This window comes from Saprolegnia parasitica (assembly GCF_000151545.1).
Source record: "Saprolegnia parasitica CBS 223.65 unplaced genomic scaffold supercont2.58, whole genome shotgun sequence".
Classification (NCBI taxonomy): domain Eukaryota; phylum Oomycota; class Saprolegniomycetes; order Saprolegniales; family Saprolegniaceae; genus Saprolegnia; species Saprolegnia parasitica.
In genome coordinates, this window is record NW_012156452.1 from 128,553 (window position 1) to 149,373 (window position 20,821).

General features: G+C 58.2%; 13 protein-coding genes across 13 annotated transcripts; 8 read left to right on the forward strand and 5 right to left on the reverse strand.

Moving 5' to 3' along the window:
• Positions 1 to 9: 9 nt before the first annotated feature.
• On the reverse strand, positions 10 to 414 carry SPRG_10878 (hypothetical protein; the record flags this gene model as incomplete). The annotated part of the gene is made up of 1 exon (XM_012349837.1): positions 10 to 414. One exon carries the CDS (start codon positions 412 to 414, stop codon positions 10 to 12), a length of 405 nt encoding a protein of 134 aa, XP_012205227.1.
• A 436-nt stretch (positions 415 to 850) lies between these two features.
• SPRG_10879 (hypothetical protein) lies at positions 851 to 2,819 on the forward strand (the record flags this gene model as incomplete). Its single annotated transcript, XM_012349838.1, has 9 exons — positions 851 to 1,030; positions 1,079 to 1,311; positions 1,362 to 1,545; positions 1,600 to 1,650; positions 1,703 to 1,744; positions 1,794 to 1,918; positions 1,971 to 2,061; positions 2,110 to 2,275; positions 2,328 to 2,819. 9 exons carry the CDS (start codon positions 851 to 853, stop codon positions 2,714 to 2,716), a joined length of 1,461 nt encoding a protein of 486 aa, XP_012205228.1. The 3' UTR covers positions 2,717 to 2,819.
• Positions 2,820 to 3,170: 351 nt separating this feature from the next.
• Positions 3,171 to 3,844, reverse strand: SPRG_10880 (hypothetical protein). The gene has a single exon (XM_012349839.1). The coding sequence runs from the start codon at positions 3,812 to 3,814 to the stop codon at positions 3,332 to 3,334; it is 483 nt and encodes a 160-aa protein (XP_012205229.1). The 5' UTR covers positions 3,815 to 3,844; the 3' UTR covers positions 3,171 to 3,331.
• A 420-nt stretch (positions 3,845 to 4,264) lies between these two features.
• SPRG_10881 (hypothetical protein) lies at positions 4,265 to 4,848 on the forward strand (the record flags this gene model as incomplete). Its single annotated transcript, XM_012349840.1, has 3 exons — positions 4,265 to 4,315; positions 4,441 to 4,517; positions 4,569 to 4,848. 3 exons carry the CDS (start codon positions 4,265 to 4,267, stop codon positions 4,846 to 4,848), a joined length of 408 nt encoding a protein of 135 aa, XP_012205230.1.
• Positions 4,849 to 5,140: 292 nt separating this feature from the next.
• SPRG_10882 (iron-sulfur cluster assembly enzyme ISCU) lies at positions 5,141 to 5,751 on the reverse strand. The gene has a single exon (XM_012349841.1). The coding sequence runs from the start codon at positions 5,708 to 5,710 to the stop codon at positions 5,228 to 5,230; it is 483 nt and encodes a 160-aa protein (XP_012205231.1). The 5' UTR covers positions 5,711 to 5,751; the 3' UTR covers positions 5,141 to 5,227.
• A 1,435-nt stretch (positions 5,752 to 7,186) lies between these two features.
• Positions 7,187 to 9,061, forward strand: SPRG_10883 (hypothetical protein; the record flags this gene model as incomplete). The annotated part of the gene is made up of 7 exons (XM_012349842.1): positions 7,187 to 7,780; positions 7,839 to 7,991; positions 8,041 to 8,134; positions 8,193 to 8,308; positions 8,362 to 8,633; positions 8,682 to 8,785; positions 8,835 to 9,061. The coding sequence occupies exons 1-7, from the start codon at positions 7,283 to 7,285 to the stop codon at positions 9,059 to 9,061; spliced, it is 1,464 nt and encodes a 487-aa protein (XP_012205232.1). The 5' UTR covers positions 7,187 to 7,282.
• A 272-nt stretch (positions 9,062 to 9,333) lies between these two features.
• Positions 9,334 to 10,207, reverse strand: SPRG_10884 (hypothetical protein). The gene is made up of 4 exons (XM_012349843.1): positions 9,959 to 10,207; positions 9,812 to 9,899; positions 9,639 to 9,763; positions 9,334 to 9,592 (listed from the first exon to the last, which is right to left on the reverse strand). Exons 1-4 carry the CDS (start codon positions 10,194 to 10,196, stop codon positions 9,369 to 9,371), a joined length of 675 nt encoding a protein of 224 aa, XP_012205233.1. The 5' UTR covers positions 10,197 to 10,207; the 3' UTR covers positions 9,334 to 9,368.
• A 908-nt stretch (positions 10,208 to 11,115) lies between these two features.
• Positions 11,116 to 12,440, forward strand: SPRG_10885 (hypothetical protein; the record flags this gene model as incomplete). Its single annotated transcript, XM_012349844.1, has 2 exons — positions 11,116 to 11,184; positions 11,247 to 12,440. The coding sequence occupies 2 exons, from the start codon at positions 11,116 to 11,118 to the stop codon at positions 12,438 to 12,440; spliced, it is 1,263 nt and encodes a 420-aa protein (XP_012205234.1).
• A 731-nt stretch (positions 12,441 to 13,171) lies between these two features.
• On the forward strand, positions 13,172 to 14,747 carry SPRG_10886 (hypothetical protein; the record flags this gene model as incomplete). Its single annotated transcript, XM_012349845.1, has 6 exons — positions 13,172 to 13,257; positions 13,299 to 13,510; positions 13,549 to 13,792; positions 13,837 to 13,954; positions 14,013 to 14,418; positions 14,470 to 14,747. 6 exons carry the CDS (start codon positions 13,172 to 13,174, stop codon positions 14,745 to 14,747), a joined length of 1,344 nt encoding a protein of 447 aa, XP_012205235.1.
• A 707-nt stretch (positions 14,748 to 15,454) lies between these two features.
• Positions 15,455 to 16,019, forward strand: SPRG_10887 (hypothetical protein). Its single transcript, XM_012349846.1, has one exon. The coding sequence runs from the start codon at positions 15,467 to 15,469 to the stop codon at positions 15,995 to 15,997; it is 531 nt and encodes a 176-aa protein (XP_012205236.1). The 5' UTR covers positions 15,455 to 15,466; the 3' UTR covers positions 15,998 to 16,019.
• A 67-nt stretch (positions 16,020 to 16,086) lies between these two features.
• Positions 16,087 to 16,580, reverse strand: SPRG_10888 (hypothetical protein). Its single transcript, XM_012349847.1, has 3 exons — positions 16,471 to 16,580; positions 16,269 to 16,418; positions 16,087 to 16,213 (listed from the first exon to the last, which is right to left on the reverse strand). The coding sequence occupies exons 1-3, from the start codon at positions 16,549 to 16,551 to the stop codon at positions 16,154 to 16,156; spliced, it is 291 nt and encodes a 96-aa protein (XP_012205237.1). The 5' UTR covers positions 16,552 to 16,580; the 3' UTR covers positions 16,087 to 16,153.
• A 204-nt stretch (positions 16,581 to 16,784) lies between these two features.
• Positions 16,785 to 18,029, forward strand: SPRG_10889 (hypothetical protein). The gene has a single exon (XM_012349848.1). It carries the CDS (start codon positions 16,792 to 16,794, stop codon positions 17,998 to 18,000), a length of 1,209 nt encoding a protein of 402 aa, XP_012205238.1. The 5' UTR covers positions 16,785 to 16,791; the 3' UTR covers positions 18,001 to 18,029.
• Positions 18,030 to 18,910: 881 nt separating this feature from the next.
• SPRG_10890 (hypothetical protein) lies at positions 18,911 to 20,819 on the forward strand (the record flags this gene model as incomplete). The annotated part of the gene is made up of 6 exons (XM_012349849.1): positions 18,911 to 19,034; positions 19,082 to 19,140; positions 19,192 to 19,645; positions 19,683 to 19,872; positions 19,919 to 20,712; positions 20,760 to 20,819. The coding sequence occupies exons 1-6, from the start codon at positions 18,978 to 18,980 to the stop codon at positions 20,817 to 20,819; spliced, it is 1,614 nt and encodes a 537-aa protein (XP_012205239.1). The 5' UTR covers positions 18,911 to 18,977.
• Between the last annotated feature and the right edge of the window lie 2 nt (positions 20,820 to 20,821).

Genomic DNA, 20,821 nt, shown 5'->3' on the forward strand with positions numbered 1-20,821 from the left:
GGGCGTGCGCTATCTCGGGCAAAAGTCCAATGGCAAGTGCGCGCGGACGATCCAGTCGAGGTAGTTGTGGACGGTCGCCCCGAGGGACGCCTTGGACCGCACCGAGGTCGGCCGGTCCGTGGCGACGGATGGCCGGTCCGTGGCGGCAGTCGGCAGCGGCGACGACGACATGAGCGCAGCGTAGTCCTTGTGCTGTGAATACACGTGCTGCGCGAGGTTGTTGTAGCCCGCGTTGCGCTGAATCGTCACGATGTGCGGTGACGCGCAGTGGAGACACTGGTAGCGATCGGTAACCTTGGTCACGCCCGTCTTCGTGTCGACGACCGAGCCTTCGCCGAGCTTGGTAAAGTAGAAGCGCGCAATCTGCTTGGGCGAGAAGGCCGGGCCGGCCAGCGGGGGCGCTGCCTTGCGCATGCGGTCAATTATTATAAAATCAAATTTTAAGACCCACCCATATAAAACCTATTGGTGCGCAGAGCAATTTGGCGTGGAAACCTCTTTTATTGCATACGACGTTGGGTGGCGAATTTACTGTGCAATATTGCAATTGATTATATGTGAGAGGTTGGCACAATTATTGCAATTATGAGACGTCCGTGGACAGCGCTTGCACGTCGATGATGGACTGCGATGCCGTGTGTGGAGCTTCGCATACTTATAGAGCACTAATTCGATATTGTACCGGGATGCAAGGACGTGGCCTAGCGCAGCATCTGCATAGCGTGCAGCACGATCCGACGAGACCTGGGAATGGGTGTGTGCAATAAATCACTTCGTTTATTGTCCGGATACCGCGATGGGCGTCGTATCCGGATGCAATCCGCATTCCGGCGAATCTTTGATTTTTGTGATGGCCGCGGTCAGCGCCCATGTGGTCGCCGTGTGGCATGAGCACCGGCGCATGTTCCTCGCGTCCATGGGCATCGTCTTCATGGGCCTCATCTTCTTCCTCGTGACGACGTCAGGCATCTCGCCGTTCCCGCCGCCGTCGCCGCCATCCCCGCCCTTTATGACGTTCAACGTTCTCCAGGTAAGCATCTATGGGGCTTCATGGCGACATGACGCATCTCTCGGCTAGTACAACATCTTTGACCGGCCATATGCAGTGTCACACGACGGCCAGGCCGAGCGCCTTGCGCGCATTCCGCAGTCGATTCTGACGCTGTGCCCGCACTCGTGCGGCGGTGTCGACGTCGTGACCTTCGCCGAGAGCGACATCGAGTCGGACCGCAACGTCATGCTCGAGGCCTTCACTAAAGCAGGATACCTCTACCATACGACGATCCTTGCCGAGACGGACCCGTTCACGAGGTGCACCATGCCATCAACGACTCCTCACCACGCGGCGCCTCCTTGTGTAGCTTGATCAATGGCGGCGTGCTCATCGTGTCCAAGTGGCCGATTCTCCGCGAGGCCCAGCACATCTACCGCGGTGCATGCCACTACTCGGACTGCCTTGCAGCGAAAGGCGTCAAGTACGCACGTGTCAACAAGACCGTCCATGGCGTCTCGAAAGCCTTCAACGTCTTTGCGACGCACATGCAGGTAGTACATGGGCGCTTGCAGCTAGTACGATGTTTCTTCATCCGTCATGCGTAGGCGTGGTCGACAAAAGAAGGCATGGAAGACCGCATCAAGCAAGCGCAGCAGGTACCATGTCGTCTCTCCATTTTGCATTGTCGGATTTTTTTGCCGCATCCAGTTTTACGCCTTTGCTCAAGCGCTGGCGATTCCACATACCGAGGTACGACGCTCCTCTTGCATCGACGACAAGGAATACGATGCGCTGGTAGCCGATGGTGTTTGCTGGCGACTTTAACGTCGACAACCACTCGTTCCCGGACGAGGTGTCGAACCTTGTGCGCCTCTTGCACGCGACGACGCCGACGCGCGTGGGCAGCGAGCTCTTCACCAGCGAGTACACGTGTCTCTTATTCACAAATTCGAGTCGATGAGCGGTTCGTGTCTAGTCCGCATCTCAACGTGCTCGTGGGCCGAGACGGCGCAGCCAAGTCGGGCAAGTGCCTCGACCAGTACGTGGCAAGCTGGGGTCCCCTCCATGTACACTCCTACGCAATGGAGGATGCGTGAATGACCATAGAAACGTAGGACAAACTGTACACGCCCAACTACCTCACACGCCTCACGTGTGGCACGCAAGGATTGAATACTACGACGATTACCTCGAGCCAAGTGTTTCGCGACCCGTCGTCGGCCATGTGTTTTTGTCCGTGCTGTCCGTCCGAGTGGCTCGACTACGTCTTGTACGCCGAGCGTCCGTCACCGTCTTTGTCGTTGTCATGAGAGTCTAAAATTCCCTTGTGTAGTACCGTACCAGCAGCCGATCGGTGCGCCGACGCTCGAGTCAATCGTCAACCAAGTGCCGGCGGCGTTTCCGGTACCGTGGAGCGGCCCATCGTTCTTGCCGTCGTCGGCCGACAACGCGTCCTTGGCCCTCGTGGACCTTTCGGATCATTTCCCGGTCCTTGGCAAGTTCAAGTTTCCGCTGAATGCGTCCGAGCCAGTCGTGCACCTCGACGGGTGCTCGAACGACGACGACTGCCGCTTCCATAGTCTTCGTTGCTACTGCGAGGGTCCGGGCTGCTACTTTAATGGCAGCCACATTGATGGCGGCACACTGCCGTCCGACCACCCCGTCAACAAGAACTGCATCTTGCTCAAGACGCGCTTCGTTTGTGCGTGCGGCCCGACGTAAACATGCGCTATCTTTCTATCGTTGTCACTGCCCACGATGTTGCGCTGACTGGGAGCCTCGACCATCCTCAATCGTTTCTTTATAAATAAGACGCTGTCGTTGCCGAAGGAGCGGTGTCTCTATGCACACAAGACGTTGTTAAAGGCAGGGAGCATCTCGTGTAGTACCAATAGGACATGGTGGTGCGAGCGGCGACTTGTCTTTGATGCCCTTGACACACAACTTGTCTGTGATGTCCTTGACTGGCTGTGGGTTCGGATCATCTGCGCTCCATTCTGGTCTTGCGTATTCATTGCATATTTCGATGACGATATTGACCAGCTTGGCATGTTTGCGTCATCGAGTCTCCTCCTCGCATACTAGGACGTGGGCCTCAGCTCGGCTGTACCGTACTAGTACAGGACTGCCTACGAAGCAACCTTCTCTAGCCATCCTGTTAGGAAGCATGAGTGGATTCGCGTTGATATGCAAAGTGTTTGCCGTACGTAAGTCGTCGCTCGTTTTACTGACAATAAGACTATGTTTTTGACGTAGTCTTATCGTCCTTCAGTGTTTGACAAGCAATCTCCAACTGTTCGTTGGCTTTACAAACCTTTTCTTGCAACGGCGGCCGCCTTAGTCGCGGCGCTTGTGGTGCTTCTTGGCCGCGCGGCCGTCGTCGCTGTCGCTGCTATCACTACTGCCGCTGCTGTCGTACCGTTTTCGCTTCTTCTTTTTGCTGTCCTTGCTCTTCTTGGCCTTTTTCTTGCTGCTCTTCTTCGCGCGCTTGGCCTCGTCCTCCGAGTCGCTGCTGCAAATGGCCGCAAGCGCCTGCGGGTTGAGGCCGCTGCCGCTGTGCACATCCTTGGCTTTCGACGAAGATTTTTTGGACGATTTGCGTTTCTTCTCGCGGACCTTGTCGAGGTCGTCCTTGTACTTGGACGACTTGGCTTCGAGCGTGGCTTCGCTCGTCTCCTTGCGCAGCTTGGCCAGCTGGCTGCCGACCATCGTGTCGTACATGCGCTGGAGCGCGAGCTCCTTGGCCGAGACGGCGCCGGCGGCCGCGACGTGCACCTTGCACTTGCCGAGGTAGCACTGCGGGCAGCGCGTGCTCGCCATCGTCTGTCCCCTTATCTGCAACGACCGACCAATCAGAAACGCCCATGGCACCGCCTCGTTGATTGGCTAGTAGTACTAGCATGCTCGCGAAAAAGATGACGCAATCCCACCACCAGTGCCAACCTTGGACGCAGGCAACAGTGAACCATTTCCTGCGGTCATCGGTCGACGTAGCGCGTTCCGGTAGCGAGATGGAGGAGACAAGTGTCTTCTTGCACTGCACTAAATAGTCCTCGCGGTGCCCTTGCGTGGCCGCTAGCAATACTGCAAGCAGCTGAGCGTACGAGAGGATGACCCTGGACCAAGCCAAGCGCTGGGGGCATCGATGATGGTTGGACCCGGTACCAGGGACCTTGGTCTGACTTCTTCTCGTGCAAGCGTACCAACTTGCAAGCATGTGGGCATGATCGCGGACTCGAAGGGACGTGAAACGACAGTTTTTGAACAAGCATGGCAACAACAACAACACATCGGAGCCTCGAGAGCCGCCTGCGCGCCGAGGTCCCGCCCAACCTCCGCTTCATCGAAGAGACGATCGCATCATTGCCGGCGCATCTTCGTGGTCTGCCGGACGCGCGGCCGCTGCGCATGAACACTTTGAATCGACCATATACACGTACCACGAGAACGACCACCTCCAGCCGTCGCAGCAATACGTCGAGTGGGCCGCATCGAGCGTGCTACTCGCTGACCCACGCTTTCGGTCTCTGCTGCTTTCATGTCTGATCGCTTCTCATCAACCTCGTCGTCTTAGGCTCTTACGCCTCTCGACCGCCGAGGCGCAGGCGCTCGCGGTGCAGGAGTGGCGCACGCACGTGACGCGGTCCGTGTACCAAGCGCGTCTCAACCCCCACGAGATCGTCGACGGCCCCGTCGTGACGCGCTCGAAAAGCGGTGTGATCCGCGTCCAGGCCGAGCTCGGGCCCACCCAAGTCGTCGACAGCTTGAGCACCGTGCCGAGCAAGAAGCAAAAGAAGGCAGCCACGGCCTCCAAGGCGGCGCGCACGACCAGCAGTCACAGCCAACGTCATTAGCTCCATCTTGGATCTTTGATCTTGGATGGATGATCGGACAGGCCCAAGTTCAAAAGGCTGCGTTTTTATACTGCGCGCCTCGGTGTTCCGACGGATGTTCGGTGAAGGCGTCTGTTTTTGGTGAGCGATCGTCGTGCGGTCAGCAATCGTCGTCACGGATTTCCTTCGGTGCATACTGGCGAACGAGCTGCATGCCACAGGGACATGCGAGTTGTCGAAGAGGATGCGCGCCAGGTGCCTGGAAGAGGTCGTTAAAAGCGTGCGATGGGCCGCGAAGGGCGCATCATCGAAAGCGGAGTACAAGTGGAAAACGTGGATTGAAAAGGGAAATATGTGTTACACTAAACTGAAGATATGATAATAGAGAAGGATGCATCATTTACGCCGAGGCCTTTTGCTGCTTCTTCTTGTAGTCGTTGACCGCGGCCTTGATGGCGTCTTCGGCAAGCATGCTGCAGTGGAGCTTGACGGGCGGCAGCTTCAAATGGCTCGCAATGTCCGTGTTCTTGATCTTGAGGCAATCGTCGATGTTCTTGCCCTTGAGCCACTCGGTCGCGACCGACGAGGACGCAATCGCCGAGCCGCAGCCAAACGTCTTAAACTTGGAGTCGACGATCGTGCCATGCTCGTCCACTTCGATCTGGAGCTTCATGACATCGCCGCAGGCCGGCGCGCCCACGAGGCCAGTGCCCACGTTGGTCGACTTCTTGTCGAGCGCGCCCACGTTGCGCGGGTTCTCGTAGTGGTCGATGATGTTCTCGTGGTACATGCGCACGGGGCCCGCGGCGCCGAGAGTCCGCGTCGGCAGGCGCAGCGCCTTGGTCATCGTCGAGCGCATCGTCGTCGTCAGCATCGTCATCATCGTCGTCTGTGGCTCGGTGGTTCGACTTGCAGAATGATGAAGTCGACCGAATTATAATTTCACCACAGAACCCGCGCTGTGATGTTTGGCCAATCAATTGCGACTGGATTAAATAATAGCCAATCAATGCGCGAACCGACACGCGTCGCGTTCCTACAAAGACCAAGCTATTTAAGATACGACGTGGGGATTGGCGTAAAAACAGCCAATCAAAGAGGCGGCGAAGACGCAAGCCAAATCTTGGCACGAAGGCTCGCGAAGTTGACGCGACCGGTATCTTAACCGGTTGCAGTAGTCCGACCGCTGATGGCATGACCAGCATGGACGCATGCATCGCCATCCCGTCGAGGGCTTAAGGTCGTCGATAAGCTCATGCGTGTCTATGGCGACGAGCCCATGGGTAGCGTCGACATGGGCGATTACGCGTGATGGGGCAAGGAATAGCTCCCGCGTGGTTGCGCAGCCGCCAACGCCACCAGAAAAACGAGCCGACGCTCCGTTGCTCGTCCAGACGTGGGCACGAATAGTTGATGAGCTGCGGCTACGTGCTCGGTGGGCATTGTGGTCTCCATGCGTCAAATCGTCCCATCAGCCGCCCTAGACCAACGGCGCTGCGGTAATTTCAACGACCACATGCGATATGTGTAGGGCGATTGAAGCTGCCGTCTTCTGTGAGATTCCAGTATGCTGTGGGATCGTGGGAGGGACGGACATGTCATGGGTTGCGGCTTACTAGAGCAGCGGGAAGTCGATCTGGTCGAGCTATGTCCATGTGGGAGCAGGCTGGGAACGCTAGCGGTCGTGTTGGCGACAAGTCAAGCCTGCCTCCAGCCACGCTTCTGACCTCGATGGAGGGACAGACGCAGGACTTGCAAGCTTTGCGTTGCAGATGCATGCACTTTACTGTGAGGGCAGTCTCAAGGCTCGCCTCGCGGCGTGTGTCGGACGCTTCCACCGGCGCAGGCCATCGCGTAGTAGGACATGCCCCTACTGATCACGTCCGTTCTTCCTAAATGTCTGTGCACTTGCGATTCACGTCGACGATCAAGATGCTGGCAGCGGGGATGCCCTTTGGGAACACAGCCTTTCTATACCGCCGCCCGCTTGGCTACTTTCCTCAAGTGACAACCGCGCACAGGTCCGCAACACAGTTGGCACAAGGTGGGCTAGTAGCTGTACTACAGTATTAGCGTCAGCGACGCCTCGTCGGTCGGACTTGCCGACGTCTCGGATGCAGCCAGGGACCAAACAAGGGCTATTGGTCTCTCGCTTACCTCGTGATGCACGCGTGACGACTGTAAATTACATCCAGCGCCTCTGCATCTCACACCCTACTGACTTTGCACTTGGTGACTTTGCCGTTGGCGATGGGCAATTGCCGGTCGTAGTGTCTATCCGTCGCGTGGCAGTCGAGCACGCGATCGATGCTCGTCCGCCCACGCCGACCTCTCTGCCGCTGGCGTCGAGTTGGGTTGTCGAAGGTCAAAGTATACAAAAAGCAAGATAACGCGTGTTTCTCACGTGAGCAACGCCTCAAAATAGCAAGATTTGGAGATTCGCCGCAGCCGCCTCATGAGCTCGCCCGAGCTCAGCCCTTCGTCGCCGCTGCTGCGACCCATGACGCCGCCGCGCCGACCGAGCACGCCGACACGGACGCCAGCGACGCCGCCACGCAACCCGAGTACGCCGACACGCAACCCGAGTACGCCGCCGCGAACACCGATGCGCCGCCCGAGCGAGCCGCCGACGCCTATCCTCCGTGCGCTCGGGTCGTTGGACGACGAACCGCCGCTCGCTGAAAACTACCACGAATGCCCCGTGTGCCAACGCCACTTTTCACTCGTGCGATTCAAGCACCGCTGCAAAGCGTGCAATCGCAAGGTGTGCAACGACTGCTCCAAGAGCCGCTTGCGCCTCAGCGACATGGGCCTCGTGCACCGCGATAAGAAGGGCAACATCAAGCACGACCGCGGCCGTCGTGGCGCACGCGTCTGCGATCCGTGCGCGCGCAGCTACTTTGCAACCAAGATGGAGGCCGCGCCGGCCGCGGCCGCGAGCGCCCACGACGATGTGCTCTCGCCCTCGATGGCGCCTCGTATCTCTGCGCCACGCTCGCGCCCAAAGCGAGGCCCCGCTGCGGCTCCTGCGCACGCGGCACTATACGGTCTTTGGCTTCTTCTGCCTCGTGCTGCTGCTGCGCGTGGCCGTGCCCGGGCACAGTCTGCACGCGAATATTGACAAGTACCCGTTGCTCTTTTTTGGCACCGACATTGCGCGCCAAGTGCTACACCGCCTCGTGCGCCTCGACGTCTTTGTCGCTGCGCTCGTAGGTCTCGTCCTTCTGGACGAAGTCGAGCGACTGGCGCAACACGGCGCCATTGCGCCCGTCGGTCGCCCCGCCGAGCGTGCACGGACTCGAACCAGGTACACTTTCTTCATCCGAGATGATTGCACTTGGCATGTCGATCGAATGGTGTTGTAGTCGTCGTCGTTGCGCCTGTCATCGCGGTGCACGAGCCCAACTCGGAAGACGAACTCGACACGTTCCACCTCGAAGCCCTCGTCGAGAGCCTCGTCGAGTGCACCTCAAAGGACACGGTACCGAACACTTACACGATGATTCCATGTCGTATGGAGCGTGTGACGCGCAGGGTGTCAACGTGGCCGCGTACCTTGACGTGTGCGCCGAGACGGCCAAGATGCTCGTGCTTTTAGGCAAGGCGACGGCGTTCGCAGCGAGCACGGTCGCCGGCTACATGATTGCGATCGACGCGAGCTTGTGCACGAACGCCGCGCTCATTGGTGACGACGACGGCGTGTCATCGTGGCGCAGCCGCAAGCCGCCGCTCCGCCGCGTCATTGACAACGAAGTCGCCGCGGGCCTCGCGACCATCGGCGGCAAGAAGAATCCGTCCGTGAGCCGGTACATCGCGCGTGCGTTTGATGTATCGTTGGCTCATACGTGGCGTAGTGGCGTCTTGCGGCTCTTGTGGTTTCTGGACTTTGTCGAGGCGACGCTCCGCCTCTGCTTTGTCGAAGGCGACGTCGACGACCTCGGGCCGTCCATGTCCAAAGGTACGATGGCATCTCCGGTAGTACTAGATGTGACCTGGTTGCGTATTAGCGTACGAGACGACGCTTGGGTCGCGCCACCCGTGGCTCATTCGGAAAGGCGTCATGTCGGCGCTCGGGTCAGTGCCGAAGCGGTCGATGATCCTCACGGGCATGGCCAACGGCAAGCCCGAAGCCGACGCGCTCGCGCACCTCCAGAAGGCCCAAGAGCTCATGAAGCGCGTCATCGATGACGTCCGAGGCGTCCTCGCCGACCACGAGCTTTTGGATTTGAAGTAGACGACGCTTTGGTTTGTAGAGCGATTAACGATCGCGTGACGACGCGTCGTCGATCGAAGACGACGCAAAGACATAATAGACGCATCTGCATTTGTACCAGCTCGTGCGAGATACACCAGAGGCAAGATGCACGAGATGCGTTCTACCGTGGCGGGTGCATGCGCTAAGAGACCAATGGGCGGATGGACTGCCTCGACTTGGCTGCTGGACCCTGTGGAGGACGACTCCAGCCGCCTTGCCTTTGCCGGCGTGGGAGGGTTAAAAAACACGGCGGCGAGACATGTTGCAACCCCGTGTTGAAGAGAGATTAGTCTTTCTTGATGGACTTGGTCTCGTTCTTCTTGGCGTACGCGCGCTTGCGCTGGACGTTCATGTGCGTGTACATGACCGGGAGGCCCGGCACGTAGACAACAAGCGTGAGGAGCACGATGACGTAGAGCGAGACGGCAATGTTGTGGGTGTTGGGCATCGTGATCGAGTACGCGCCCGTCGAGAGAAGCGGCAGCGCCTTGAGCATGCACGTGACCTCGCCTAGACCGCATGAGCATCACGAGATACGACGAGGAAGGTGGCATACCGGTGACACCGCTCGGGTAGAGCACCATGAACAAGTGGTAGCGGAGGAAGAAGAGCCAGTCGGGCACCGCGTCGAGCAAGTTGAGCGCGTAGAACGCATAGCGCGGGACTTCAACGAGGCCCCAGCTACAAATGCGATGGGTTGCTAGCTCATGCAGCATATGACACAAGTACCTCGCGACCATCAAGACAAAGCCCCAATGGGTGCGCGACTCGGGGCAGAGCACGTTGATGGCCCACACAAGCCACAGGCGCGAGCTCACTAGCAAATCACAGCATGAGATAAGAGCGCACGATGGCCATGCATGCGCCATGATGTACCTTGCATAAAGGTCGAGCCGACGGGCGAGCGCACGAGGCCAATGAGGGCGTGGACAACCTCCATGATGGCCATGGTCTGGACGATCTTGAGCGGCTCGCCGATGAGGTCCCAGAGGCCCGCGGACGTCGTCGCGACGTCCTTGTCAGCGTAGAGCTGCTGAAGCGTCTGGCCGAGCACGTACGCCCAGCCGAGGCAGCTCGCCACGTTGAAGAGCACGAGGTACGTCGTCTTGATCATCGTCAATTCGCAAATGGACATGGCAGCCCGCGATCGCGTCCGGAAAATGAACCAATCAGACGCCGCAGATTCCGGTGACGCACTTCCCATGTCCCGTGATGCACACGTGTATTTTAATTATTGACGGTATTCAAATGTCGAGTCAACACGACGAAAATTAAATTCAGATTATTGTGCGCGGTCGTAGTTTTGTAGTGCGGACGAAAATAGAATAAAAACGTGGTGAGCAAATGATGATATTAAATAATAATATGAATACGGTGATCCTGAAATAAAAAGGCCATGATTTTATTATTATTTGCCCCCGGAAAACATGCCACATTTAAGAGGGACGTGCCGAATGCGCCAAGCGTACATTCGGCATTTCCTGCGCGCGGCATGTGCCGAAGTAGAGGTGTCGGGATTTGCAAGCCTCGCACGCATCGCGAAGCGAGGGACAAACAGGTATATTTGTAGCATACTAGTATATGACATGAACCAGTTTTGTAGTGGTTCCCGCAAAGCTGGTATCTATGCTCGCTCGTGGGGTTGAGGAGTATCAAGTAACTTCGTCTAGCACCAGTACACAAGTGAGCTATCGCAAGCCCACAAGCTCCACGCCAACGTGCTTTTCTTCCGTCGTCAGTACTGTCGGGGACGTTAGCGCAGTGCTGACTCACTGCTGTTGCGGCAGTCGAAGACGTTGCAATACGTCCATGCACCTGATCAAGGCAATCGCATTTAGGATAGCGAAGATCACAAGGCGCGAACGACATCGTGGCATGTGCCGATTTGAAGTGCAATATCCGGATTATTCCGGATACGGAGCAAAGATCGCTCACAAATCTTTTTGCTGGCAAACCCGCAAGCCATGTCATTGCCGCTGCCAGAGACGGCCTTCGTCCCGGAGGCCAAGTCGACGAAGAAGCGGCCCGAGCCCATGACGCCGCAATTCGTCATCCAGCCGACGCCGAAGCGGCGCACGGCCTTCGAGTCGCCGCCCGCGAGCGTATACGAGGCGGCGTTCGGCCTCGCGTCGCAGGCCATGTGCTCGTGATGGACGACCCCGAGGAAGAGGCGACGCCAACGACGCCGGACCAAGGCTGGATCGCACCATTGCCTTCCATGGATGCGCGCGGCGAAGAGGAAGACCTCGATCATCCGCCCGACGTGCTTGAACCCCAAGGTGACGGGCTTGAAGCCCTCGCCAGTACATCCCACGGCGTGGAAGACGCGCGCGAAGATGTTGTGGCGTTGCAGTGGCTTGGTCAGGACGCATCAGTGCAAGGGCTGGTCGAGTCGGGCAACGAGGAGTCGTCGGCTGACGATTCATCTCAGGAGGTTCAAGGTGGGCCAGATGCGCTGCCCGGCCTCGTGGGGGAGCCCATCGTGGCCATTGCAGCGCCAAATGCACTCCAGGCCATGCCATTGGCCTTCGCTGCACCAGTCGAACCGATCGGCTTTGCATCTGGTGGCGAATCCGTACCATCGAGTCCCGTTCCGCGGCCCTCAGTCGACGACGCCGAGACCCCATTACTGCAACGCCACGACGCTTTTTACTCGTCTGTGCATCTGCCATCGAGAAGCTTGGCCTCAGAGAAGCCCGTGATCGCGCCAGCCCAAATTGAAGATTCGCAGGAGCCCCTCGTCGAAGAGGTCAAGCAGTCGATGCCTTTTTCCCGCACTGCGCCGGCCGATGCAAGCTCCCACAAGCAACATGGCCAAGTCGCGTCATCCCCCTTTCGAATCTCCCAGTCTCAGTTTGGACAAATCGGGAAGGGCCTCCCGACGCGCCTCTTTAGCCAAGCCGTTGACCGAAAGATCAAGCCCGAGCCTTGCGCTACGAGCGTTGCACGGGCGCATGCAACTCGCGTCCAAAGCCGCACGTTATCCATTGCCGGAGGCAAGCGGCCTTCCCTCTCGGTGCCAAAAAGCAAGAACACTCGACCCATGGCTCAGCCCGTAACGCCAGAAGCCGCGAGAGTGCCCGTCGAGCAGCAGCCGTGTGCTGCCAAGGTCAAACCCATCTCGCTCCAGCTTCGCGACGGCAACGGCGACATCGTGCTGCTTCGCGTCAAGCCAACTGCGCTTTTGAGCCGCGTCTTTGAGGAGTTTTCCAAGATGAAGAAGGTTCCATCGGACCATTATCGTTTCTACGTCGACGGCAAGCGTCTTCCTGGCGACGCGACAATCGCCGCGGTCGAGCTCGAGCACGACGACATCATCGACTGCCTCGAGCCCCAAGTCGGCGGTCGCCTTGTGTAGGCTGTCGCACGATTCCTTATCTATTGAAGTAACGTGACATCCCATGATGACATCCCCAGCGCTTTACCCGTTCAAGGATCTTTAGGGTGCATTCGGGTGCAACGCTGTGCCTGTACTGTATGACGTGGGCACGCATCGAGGCCAATAAAGAGCTGGATCATCAGAGAATGTAATAGTGTGGCGGTGGCAATTCCAATAGAGAAAGGAGGAGGCTACGATAGTATGCAACCATTGTGTCGAGTTCCTCCGCCGAGCCAACGATGATAGCTCGCCTCAGATACGAGAGCAATGACCAGTGCTCATACCTCCCCCATTCTCGCGATCTCAGCAGGTCATGAACAAAGGTACACATTTCAATCCAACCACGGCTGTACTTGAGTAGCTCAAGTCCTAGCCATGGCAATGCCACAGTAAAGGCTCGGATCAGCTCGCATTATTGGCTCCGACACAATGTTTCCAGACGCAGCGCGCTATGCTGCATCGTGTAATTGGTGGAATCACGCAGGATCGACTCTGCATCAAAGGGCGTTCTCGTCAGTACCACAAAAGACTCGTTTCCGACGCGGACTCGAAGGAACTGCAGAACCCGCTCCGAGAGCTCCCTCGTGGAAGCATCGCGCCTGTCTCTGGTCCTCCTTCTCCCACATGCCAATACACTGTATACGGAGCCGTTTCCGTCCAGTGTTCTTCTCATCTTTGGTTGCCGTTGGTCTCATTTCCCAACTGGCGCCATGCAGTCGAAAACGCTTTCGCGCGAAATGCTGTTTGCCGCCGCGACACTCGTCACAGTCCTCTCGTCCGGCGGCCTCGTCCTCGGGTACTGCGCTTATCCTCGTCAATTCTCTCATGTACCATAAGATTTGGCCCCGTGTACACGCGGCTCGTGAGCGAGAATCAGTGGCACGAGCTTTGCCCGTCCAACAAGCCGCGCGTCTGCCCGGAGCAAGAGGTCCAGCTCCAGAACGTCTACTCGACAGGGTTTCTCTGCGTCGTGCTCGGCCAAGCCGTCTTTGGCGCGACCCTCGACCTCATTGGACCTCGCTACACGACAACGATTGCCGCCCTCGTATGTACATTGGCATCGATGTCGACTAAGTTGCCATGCTAGTTTACGATCGCTGGCAACCTCTGCCTCGCGACCGGCACTCGCGCGACGGCCTTCTCCTCACCGGATATGCCCTTGTGGGCTTTGGCGGCATGGGCGTTCTCTTCGCGTCCCTCCAGCTCTCGGAACTGTTTGCGACGCCGTCCATCTACTGCGGCATCCTCGTCGCCGCCTTTTACGCCTCGGGCTACATGTACGTTCTGCTCGAGCTGCCAATTGCGCGCGCCACGTTCTTCCAAGCCTATGCGTACACGTATCCGGTTGCATCTCGGCACTGACGCAATCGTGTAGCGGGCTCGTAGCACTCTGCGCGGTGATTTGCTTTGCCCTGTATCCCGTCGAGCACGTCTCGGCCGTCGCTGCTTCGGTGCCGATCCCTGGCCTCGCCTTGGGCCGGCCCCATGCGGATGTATGAACGACGTGTGTGGGATGCTTCGCCGACTGACGACGAAATGTCCATCCTGTAGTTGTCCAAGTTCCAAGGCCTGTATCTCAGCTTCAAGCAGCAGGTTCGGCGTCGGGATTTCTGGGCCTTTGTTTCCATCGGAGCGATCTTGACGCTCACCAATGTCTTTGTCGGCGGTGCGATCCCCAACATGGTCAAGCGCTTATCGCCCGACGACCTCGACGAGCAGAACACGTACACCAACTACGTGTACCCGCTTGTGTCCAACGCATCCTTCCTCTTCGCGCCACTCATGGGCTACCTCATTGACCGCATGGGCTTTCGCAAGGCCGCTATCGTGACGATTCTCGTGTTTGCGTTGCTCTGTGGCGCCATGATGCTGCCTTCGCTGCACGGCCAAGTGCTCGGGTATCTCCTCTTGGCCCTCGGCGTCGGGTCGCTCACGTCGATCCAGTACGCCTACATCAGTACGTTCCAACTCTGTTTCTAGTCAAGTTGATGCTGGTTGTGCTGAGTAGTGGCGTGCTTTCCCAGCAAACTCTACGGCCTCCTCTCGGGCACGGCGACGCTGCTTGTCTTTGTATTTTGTCTTGTCAGTTTTGCGCTCACGCCGCTCGCGCAGCATACGTTTGACGGCAACAACAACTATGTCCTCGTCCTTTTGCTGGCACCGACACTTGCCGCGTTGCTGCTCGTGCGCTTTGTTTGCGAGCCTGTCGAGTGCACTGAGCTTCACACGCAGCTGCTATCCCCGACGAACGCAGAGCCCGACGGCATGCGACTCGCCGAGGTGTAAAGAAGAGTCGATAGTCGAATCATGGAATGCATCTTGCTTTTGTGACGGATTGCCCGGGAGATACGTCGACCTCCAAAGGTCGATGAATGGCATAGGTAAAGCTGTCATTCGTCTTGCTCTGGTGAGGGAACCGCGCCGCCGATAGAACACCCCGTTTAGGCACACATAGATGCCATGCCCAGAGGCCTTGGCTGCGGCGTGACACTGACAACGCGATCGCGGAATCGCACGAGCTAATGCAATGGATATTACCTTTTGTCAGGATTGACGCGATGCGCTCGATGACAGACCAAGACGATAACGGGGAACATGGCTCAAGTGACGTCAGTGTCCGTCTGAAGAGCGTTTAGGAGAGACGCATGGATCAACACGCCAATGCCCCAAGCCAACTTATTGCATCAAACGCTGCGCGCTGGAGCATGGGCTGGCAGTTGTTCACCTTGACACTGGTTGTCGCGACCGACCAAGTGGGGTCCACGTCGTCTGCCCGCTACGTCTATTGCTATTGCATGCTTCAGAGTGTCTAGCTAGTCCTTGTAATGTATGCAGTCGCATATTGATCCTGTTGGACGAAGGCTGGTGTCTGCAATGGCCTCACTACACTTTAGGCGGGAAGATTGCGCGCCGGTTCGAATTTCCATCAATGCACCAATCAGTGCGTTGTATCTTGCGTGATTTTATCCAATGAAATCATTTTTGGAATTTGCAGCCAAGGGCCCATGTCGTACTTCATCCCGCCGGTCAACTATGGCATGATCGAGGAGGACCTCTACCGCAGTGGCATCCCGAACGAGCTCAACTTCCCCTTCCTCGAGCGCCTGAACCTGCGCAAGATCGTGTACCTCGCGCCGGAAGAGCCCAACCCGCAGCTCTTGAGCTTCGTCGAGGAGCAAGAGATCGAGCTCGTCGTCCTCGGCGGCAACACCAAGCTCGAGAGCCGCCGGAAGGCGTGGGAGCCGATGAGCGAAGAGACGGTCCTCGCTGCCCTCGACATCCTCCTCGACCGCTCCAACTACCCGCTCTTTTTGACGTGCCACCTCGGCCGCGACCGGACCGGCGCCGTCGTCGGCTGCCTCCGCAAGATCCAGCAGTGGCACCTCTCGTCCATCTTTGAGGAGTACCGGCGCTTTGCCGGGTCCAAGGTTCGCCTCCAGAACGAGCAGTTCATCGAGCTCTTCGACACAGACCTCGTGACGATCCCGACCAACCCGCCCAACTGGATCAAGACCCACATGATCGCAGGTCCTTAAGCTAACTACATGCTTCTCTTCCATGCACCTCGCCTCTGTCCCGCCCCTTGGCAAGATGCAAGACCATGACGCAAGGAGGCAGCTCCTTCCAATTAAAACATACACGGGCGCAAGCGTAAGGGGCGCGCTGCCCAACGCATTGGCTTCGTTTCGTGCTTAGCAGCCGCCGACCTGCTCGAGCGCGCAGTCGATCTGGTCCTGGTCTTCGAGTTCCAACTACACCATCGTCATCATGAGCTTCCTCGATGCGCTTGCAGGGAAGGCGCCGTACCATCTTCGGGGTCTGGTCCGCGGCAATGCGCGTACCGTCCAAGAGGAAGCGGAGCGCCGTGACCGGCACGCCCTTGCGCTGGGCGTACGCGGAGAAGATCTTCTCCATCTTGGTGTGGGGCTTGACCTTGAAGAAGGTTTCTTCGCCTGACTAGATGCACATAGCGACGTCAACCTCGGGTCCTAGATTCGCATCTTCGTACCTGGTCCTTCACGCGGATCGTGATCGTCTGCTTCTTGTCCTCGCCATCGGCGCCCGCCTTCGTGTCTTCGTGGTCCGACATACTTGCAGGCTTTTTGTCTTTGACCGACGTCTTCTTTTTTTACGTCCAAATCACTTGCATTCAGTATTATCATACAAAATGTAAGTATCCCGTTGCTGGCCATACATTCAACGCCCCAAGCCGGCTACAACCGGTTCAACAACCGACTACAAATTCTCGAGTGGGGTGCCTGCAACCGGCTAACCGACATTCCATGAATCCAAAAATAGACGCCAACTGATACCATGGCCAAAGGAGATCATGACGTCGATGAAGACGAGCCTCATGCAGAGCGACGACGACGAAGTTGACGTCCTCGATGCATCTTCTCTGATCCCCGAGACCGCAGGTAGCCCCGCAGTCGCATCGCCTTGCAGCGACGACGACGCCGAGATGGTCACCATCGACGTGCGGGACCCACGGCCCAAGAAGCCCGATGCTATCGTCGTCATGGAGGCCCTCAGCGGCGAGAAGGGCGACGAGCGCCATGGCAGCCGCTTCCTACGCACGCTGCATGCCGAGGTCACGCATGCGACCCCTGTCGTTCATAGCTACGGCAACGTCGAGGCCAAGCTCGCGGCGAAGCGTCGGACCCAGAACGCGCTCTTGGCCGTCGCAACGAGCCTCGGCGACGACCCATCAACGTACGCAATCAACGCACTGCCGCTTCCGATCCAAGTCGCCTTCCGGGTCAAGGTACTGGGGATCTTTACGCTCCAGCTGCTCTTGCTGTCGCTGCTGACCATCATCTTGACGTACTCGCCGCTGTGCGCACCGTCGCTGCAGAGCTTTGCCGACCAAGGCAGCGGCGGCGCCGTCGCGGGAAGCGTCATCGTATCCCTGCTGGCGCTCTTTCTCCTGTACCTCGTCAAGTACATGTTCCCGCTCAATTTTGTCATGCTGGCCATCTTTACGAGCCTCCAAGCGATCGCGGTCACGACCTTGGGGCTCTTCTTCCGCACGCGCGCGTCGGTCTTTGCATGCGTCTTTTGCTTCTTCGTCGTGCTCTGCATGACGTTTCTCAGCACGCGGACGCGGATCAAGCGCGAGGTTGACGGGCCACGCATCGTGCTGCTCTCGACGCCGGTCGCCGCTATGATTGCCTACGCGCTCGTCGGTATCGTTGCGTGCTTGATCTACGCCGGCCAAGGCGAAGCGTTCCTCTCGGGCACCACCTTTATCATCACCATGTTCTTTTCGCTTGGCGTCGTCATGTGGTTTGCATTCGATGCATCCTGCATGTACCAGATCATGACGCCGGACGAGTACATGCAAGGCGTCATCTTCTTCTACACGGACCTCATCTTGCTCTTCATCTTCCTCCTCGTCATGGGCGTCTGCGTCGCGGCCTGTGACGGCGGCGCGCCCATTGCGTGCTTTGGCAACTGCGGAGCGATCATGACCGAGGTGCCCGACGACAGTGGTGACAGCCTCGAACCGCCTTGCCCTGCCCAGGCCGATTCTACGTAATTGCTCACCTATACTACTCCATGCTCGAACGCTTCTGTCTCGATGGCGCTAGTCGTTCTTGGAACAGGACGCTAGGGCAGGAGAGATTGCTCCTCCTTGCACGCAGTCGCGTCGACACTGTGGGACCATAACACGGTAGGATTCGCAGGAGACCTTCAGCAAGAGCTTCTGCAAGTCGTCTCCACCGTATGCATGACAACCATGCTGCGAGTCGAGATGTGCTGTCGAGCGGATGGCCCTTCTGTCGCACGACGCATCGTTGCAGCTCTCGTCGCCAGCGATGAATGGTACCGTAGGCTGGTGTGGGGATGGCAAGCGACGTTCCCATCGTCTTCGGCGGGATTCCTTGACACGATGACCTGTCGCTACGAGTCGCACCGCACGCGCCTCATGTGTGTCCAGACGTCCATGCATGGCATGCACTTAGTAGCAGTACAGTAATCGAGGAGGCCACATGCAGCAGCGCCGCCGTGCACCAGGGCGACCAGGTACACCCACATGTGTTGCTGCAACTGATATGCATGACACAGCCAGATGTCGTGGCCACCTACCGGTCCCCATTGCGCGCTGCCTCTGTCGCAGGCGAGGCTTCCATGGTGAGGTCCTTCCTCGAGTAGCACCGGTACGCGCCTGGACCGCCAGCATCTTCGAGGGCTTCCTCCATCGACGTGGTGGCGTCGCGTCTTGCGACTGGCCAATAATTGCTCACCACCCACGGGTCTTCCTTGGAAGAACATTGAAAATCTACCGAGTTTCGACCACTCTTTTTTGAGTATTTTATTCATGTGTATTTTTATTTGTCGTAGCTACAAATATATGTATAGAATAAAAATAAAATACAAATACAGCGTACAAAAGAAACCACGTGGATTCGCTGCCAGGATCGCCTCGCCGTGTTATTGGCCAAACGCTGCAAGTGACCGAAGAAGCGGCGGCGCCGACGACCTCCATCTTCGTCTCTTCCTTCCCGGGCCGCCATGTCCAAGATCTCCAAGTCCAAGCGCAACTACCTCTACAGCCCCTACCAGCTCAACGTACACCACCATGCATGCGTCGGTGCATGCAGCTCATGGCCACGTAGGATGGGCTCGCCGACGCACCGCCGGACGACAATACCGCCTTCGTGGACCCAGTGCTAAGGTACGCGTCTTGCGCGTTCGCCCGCAGGTAGCTCACGCTCATTCTGTGCAGCGGCTTGCCTGCCAACTTGTCGCGCAACCTCTGGGACGACTGGAGCGAAGAGACGATGCTGCAGGACGACACAACGCTGGCTAACTTTGCCAGTGGCATGGACATGACGTTTCCAGATGCACCGAGGAAGCCGCGCGCCAACTCGTACAATTTCATCGACGCCATCATCATGGAGACCAAACCCGAGCCCGACAACCACAGCAACCACGTCAGCAACGGCCTCGTGTCGCCGCCCATGCACCTGACGCCGGCGCCCACGAATGGTATGCCTGACATGACGCTACATACAAACGGTATCGGCGCAGCAGCCACCTCGTACGCGTCCTTTGGTGCCAGCCACGTCGAGTACGCCAAGACGCCATCGACGTGGCAGCCGCAGGAGCCGCCTTCCATGTGGGCATCCCAGGACAAGCCACCGCAAGCGACACCACCAAGCCACAACATGCCGCACGCTGTCACGCGCTGTCACGACCATGAATGGCATGCACCAGCAAGTTGCCATGCTACCGCCGCCGCAGCTACAACAGCAACAACACCCAGCGACCCCGCAGCAAGGCATGCCCAGCATGATGGCGCAAGCGCCCATGATGCATCCTGGCATGGCGCCGTACGGTGCGCAGAGCATGATGATGCCCGGCTTCATGTACTCGCAACCGATGATGGGCTTCAACGCGCATCCTGGTATGATGCAAGTGCCCATGAACATGCTTCCGATGAACGCGATGAGCATGGGCTATGATGCCGATGGGCATGCCGCCGGCCGCGCCGGTCCTCAGCATCCCGCCCATGGTTCCGCCGACCCCGGCGTTCTTGGCCGCCAAGCCGCCGCTCAAGCCCAACGCCGTGCCCTTTGTACAGATCGCGCGCAAGCCGGGGACGCCGGAAATGAGCTCGATGCTCGCCAACCTTCTCGAAGAAGAGGCCGAGAAGAAGAACAAGAAGCTCGAGCGGAATCGCGACTCGGCGCGCGAGAGTCGGCGCAAGCAGCAAAAGTACGTTGAAGTGCTCGAAGACGGCATCCAGCAGCTGCAGATTACAAAGGAACACATCCAGCGCCACCGGTGGGGCCGGCCGCCGCTGCCATTGGACGCAGTTGTTGGCGTGCCGCCGCGGCACCGCAACGCGTTTGACATTGTCAAGTGGACGTCGCGCCAGAAACGCTTGCTCGGGCTGCCGCACAAGGCCCGCATGCTGGAGCTCCAGCGCTGCTTTGTTGCGATCGGCCACACGCTCGTGCGGCTGCAAAATAGCGTCCTCGACATGCAGCTCTTGGCGAGTGCATTGGAGAGTGACCTCGTCACGTACCTCGGGCTGAACCAAGGACAGGTCGCGGCGCTCCATACGACAGCGCTGACGATGCGTCGCGAAGAAAGCGTGCGGCTCATGGTGCTCATGAAGGCATACCGGGGCCTCCGGCGGTTCGCCGCCGACCTCTGCGTGCTCGGGCCTGGTATGGACATGTACTTTCGCGAACTCATGTCGGGCGAGCAAATGACCAAGTTGCTCTCGTGGACCGAGTCGGTACGCTGTATTTCTTTCAAGTTGATACTTATCTCGTGTGCGATTAGATGCGCGCCGAGATTGACCGGCTGTCGTTCGAGGACGGCGACGACGAGCGACCTATTTAAGC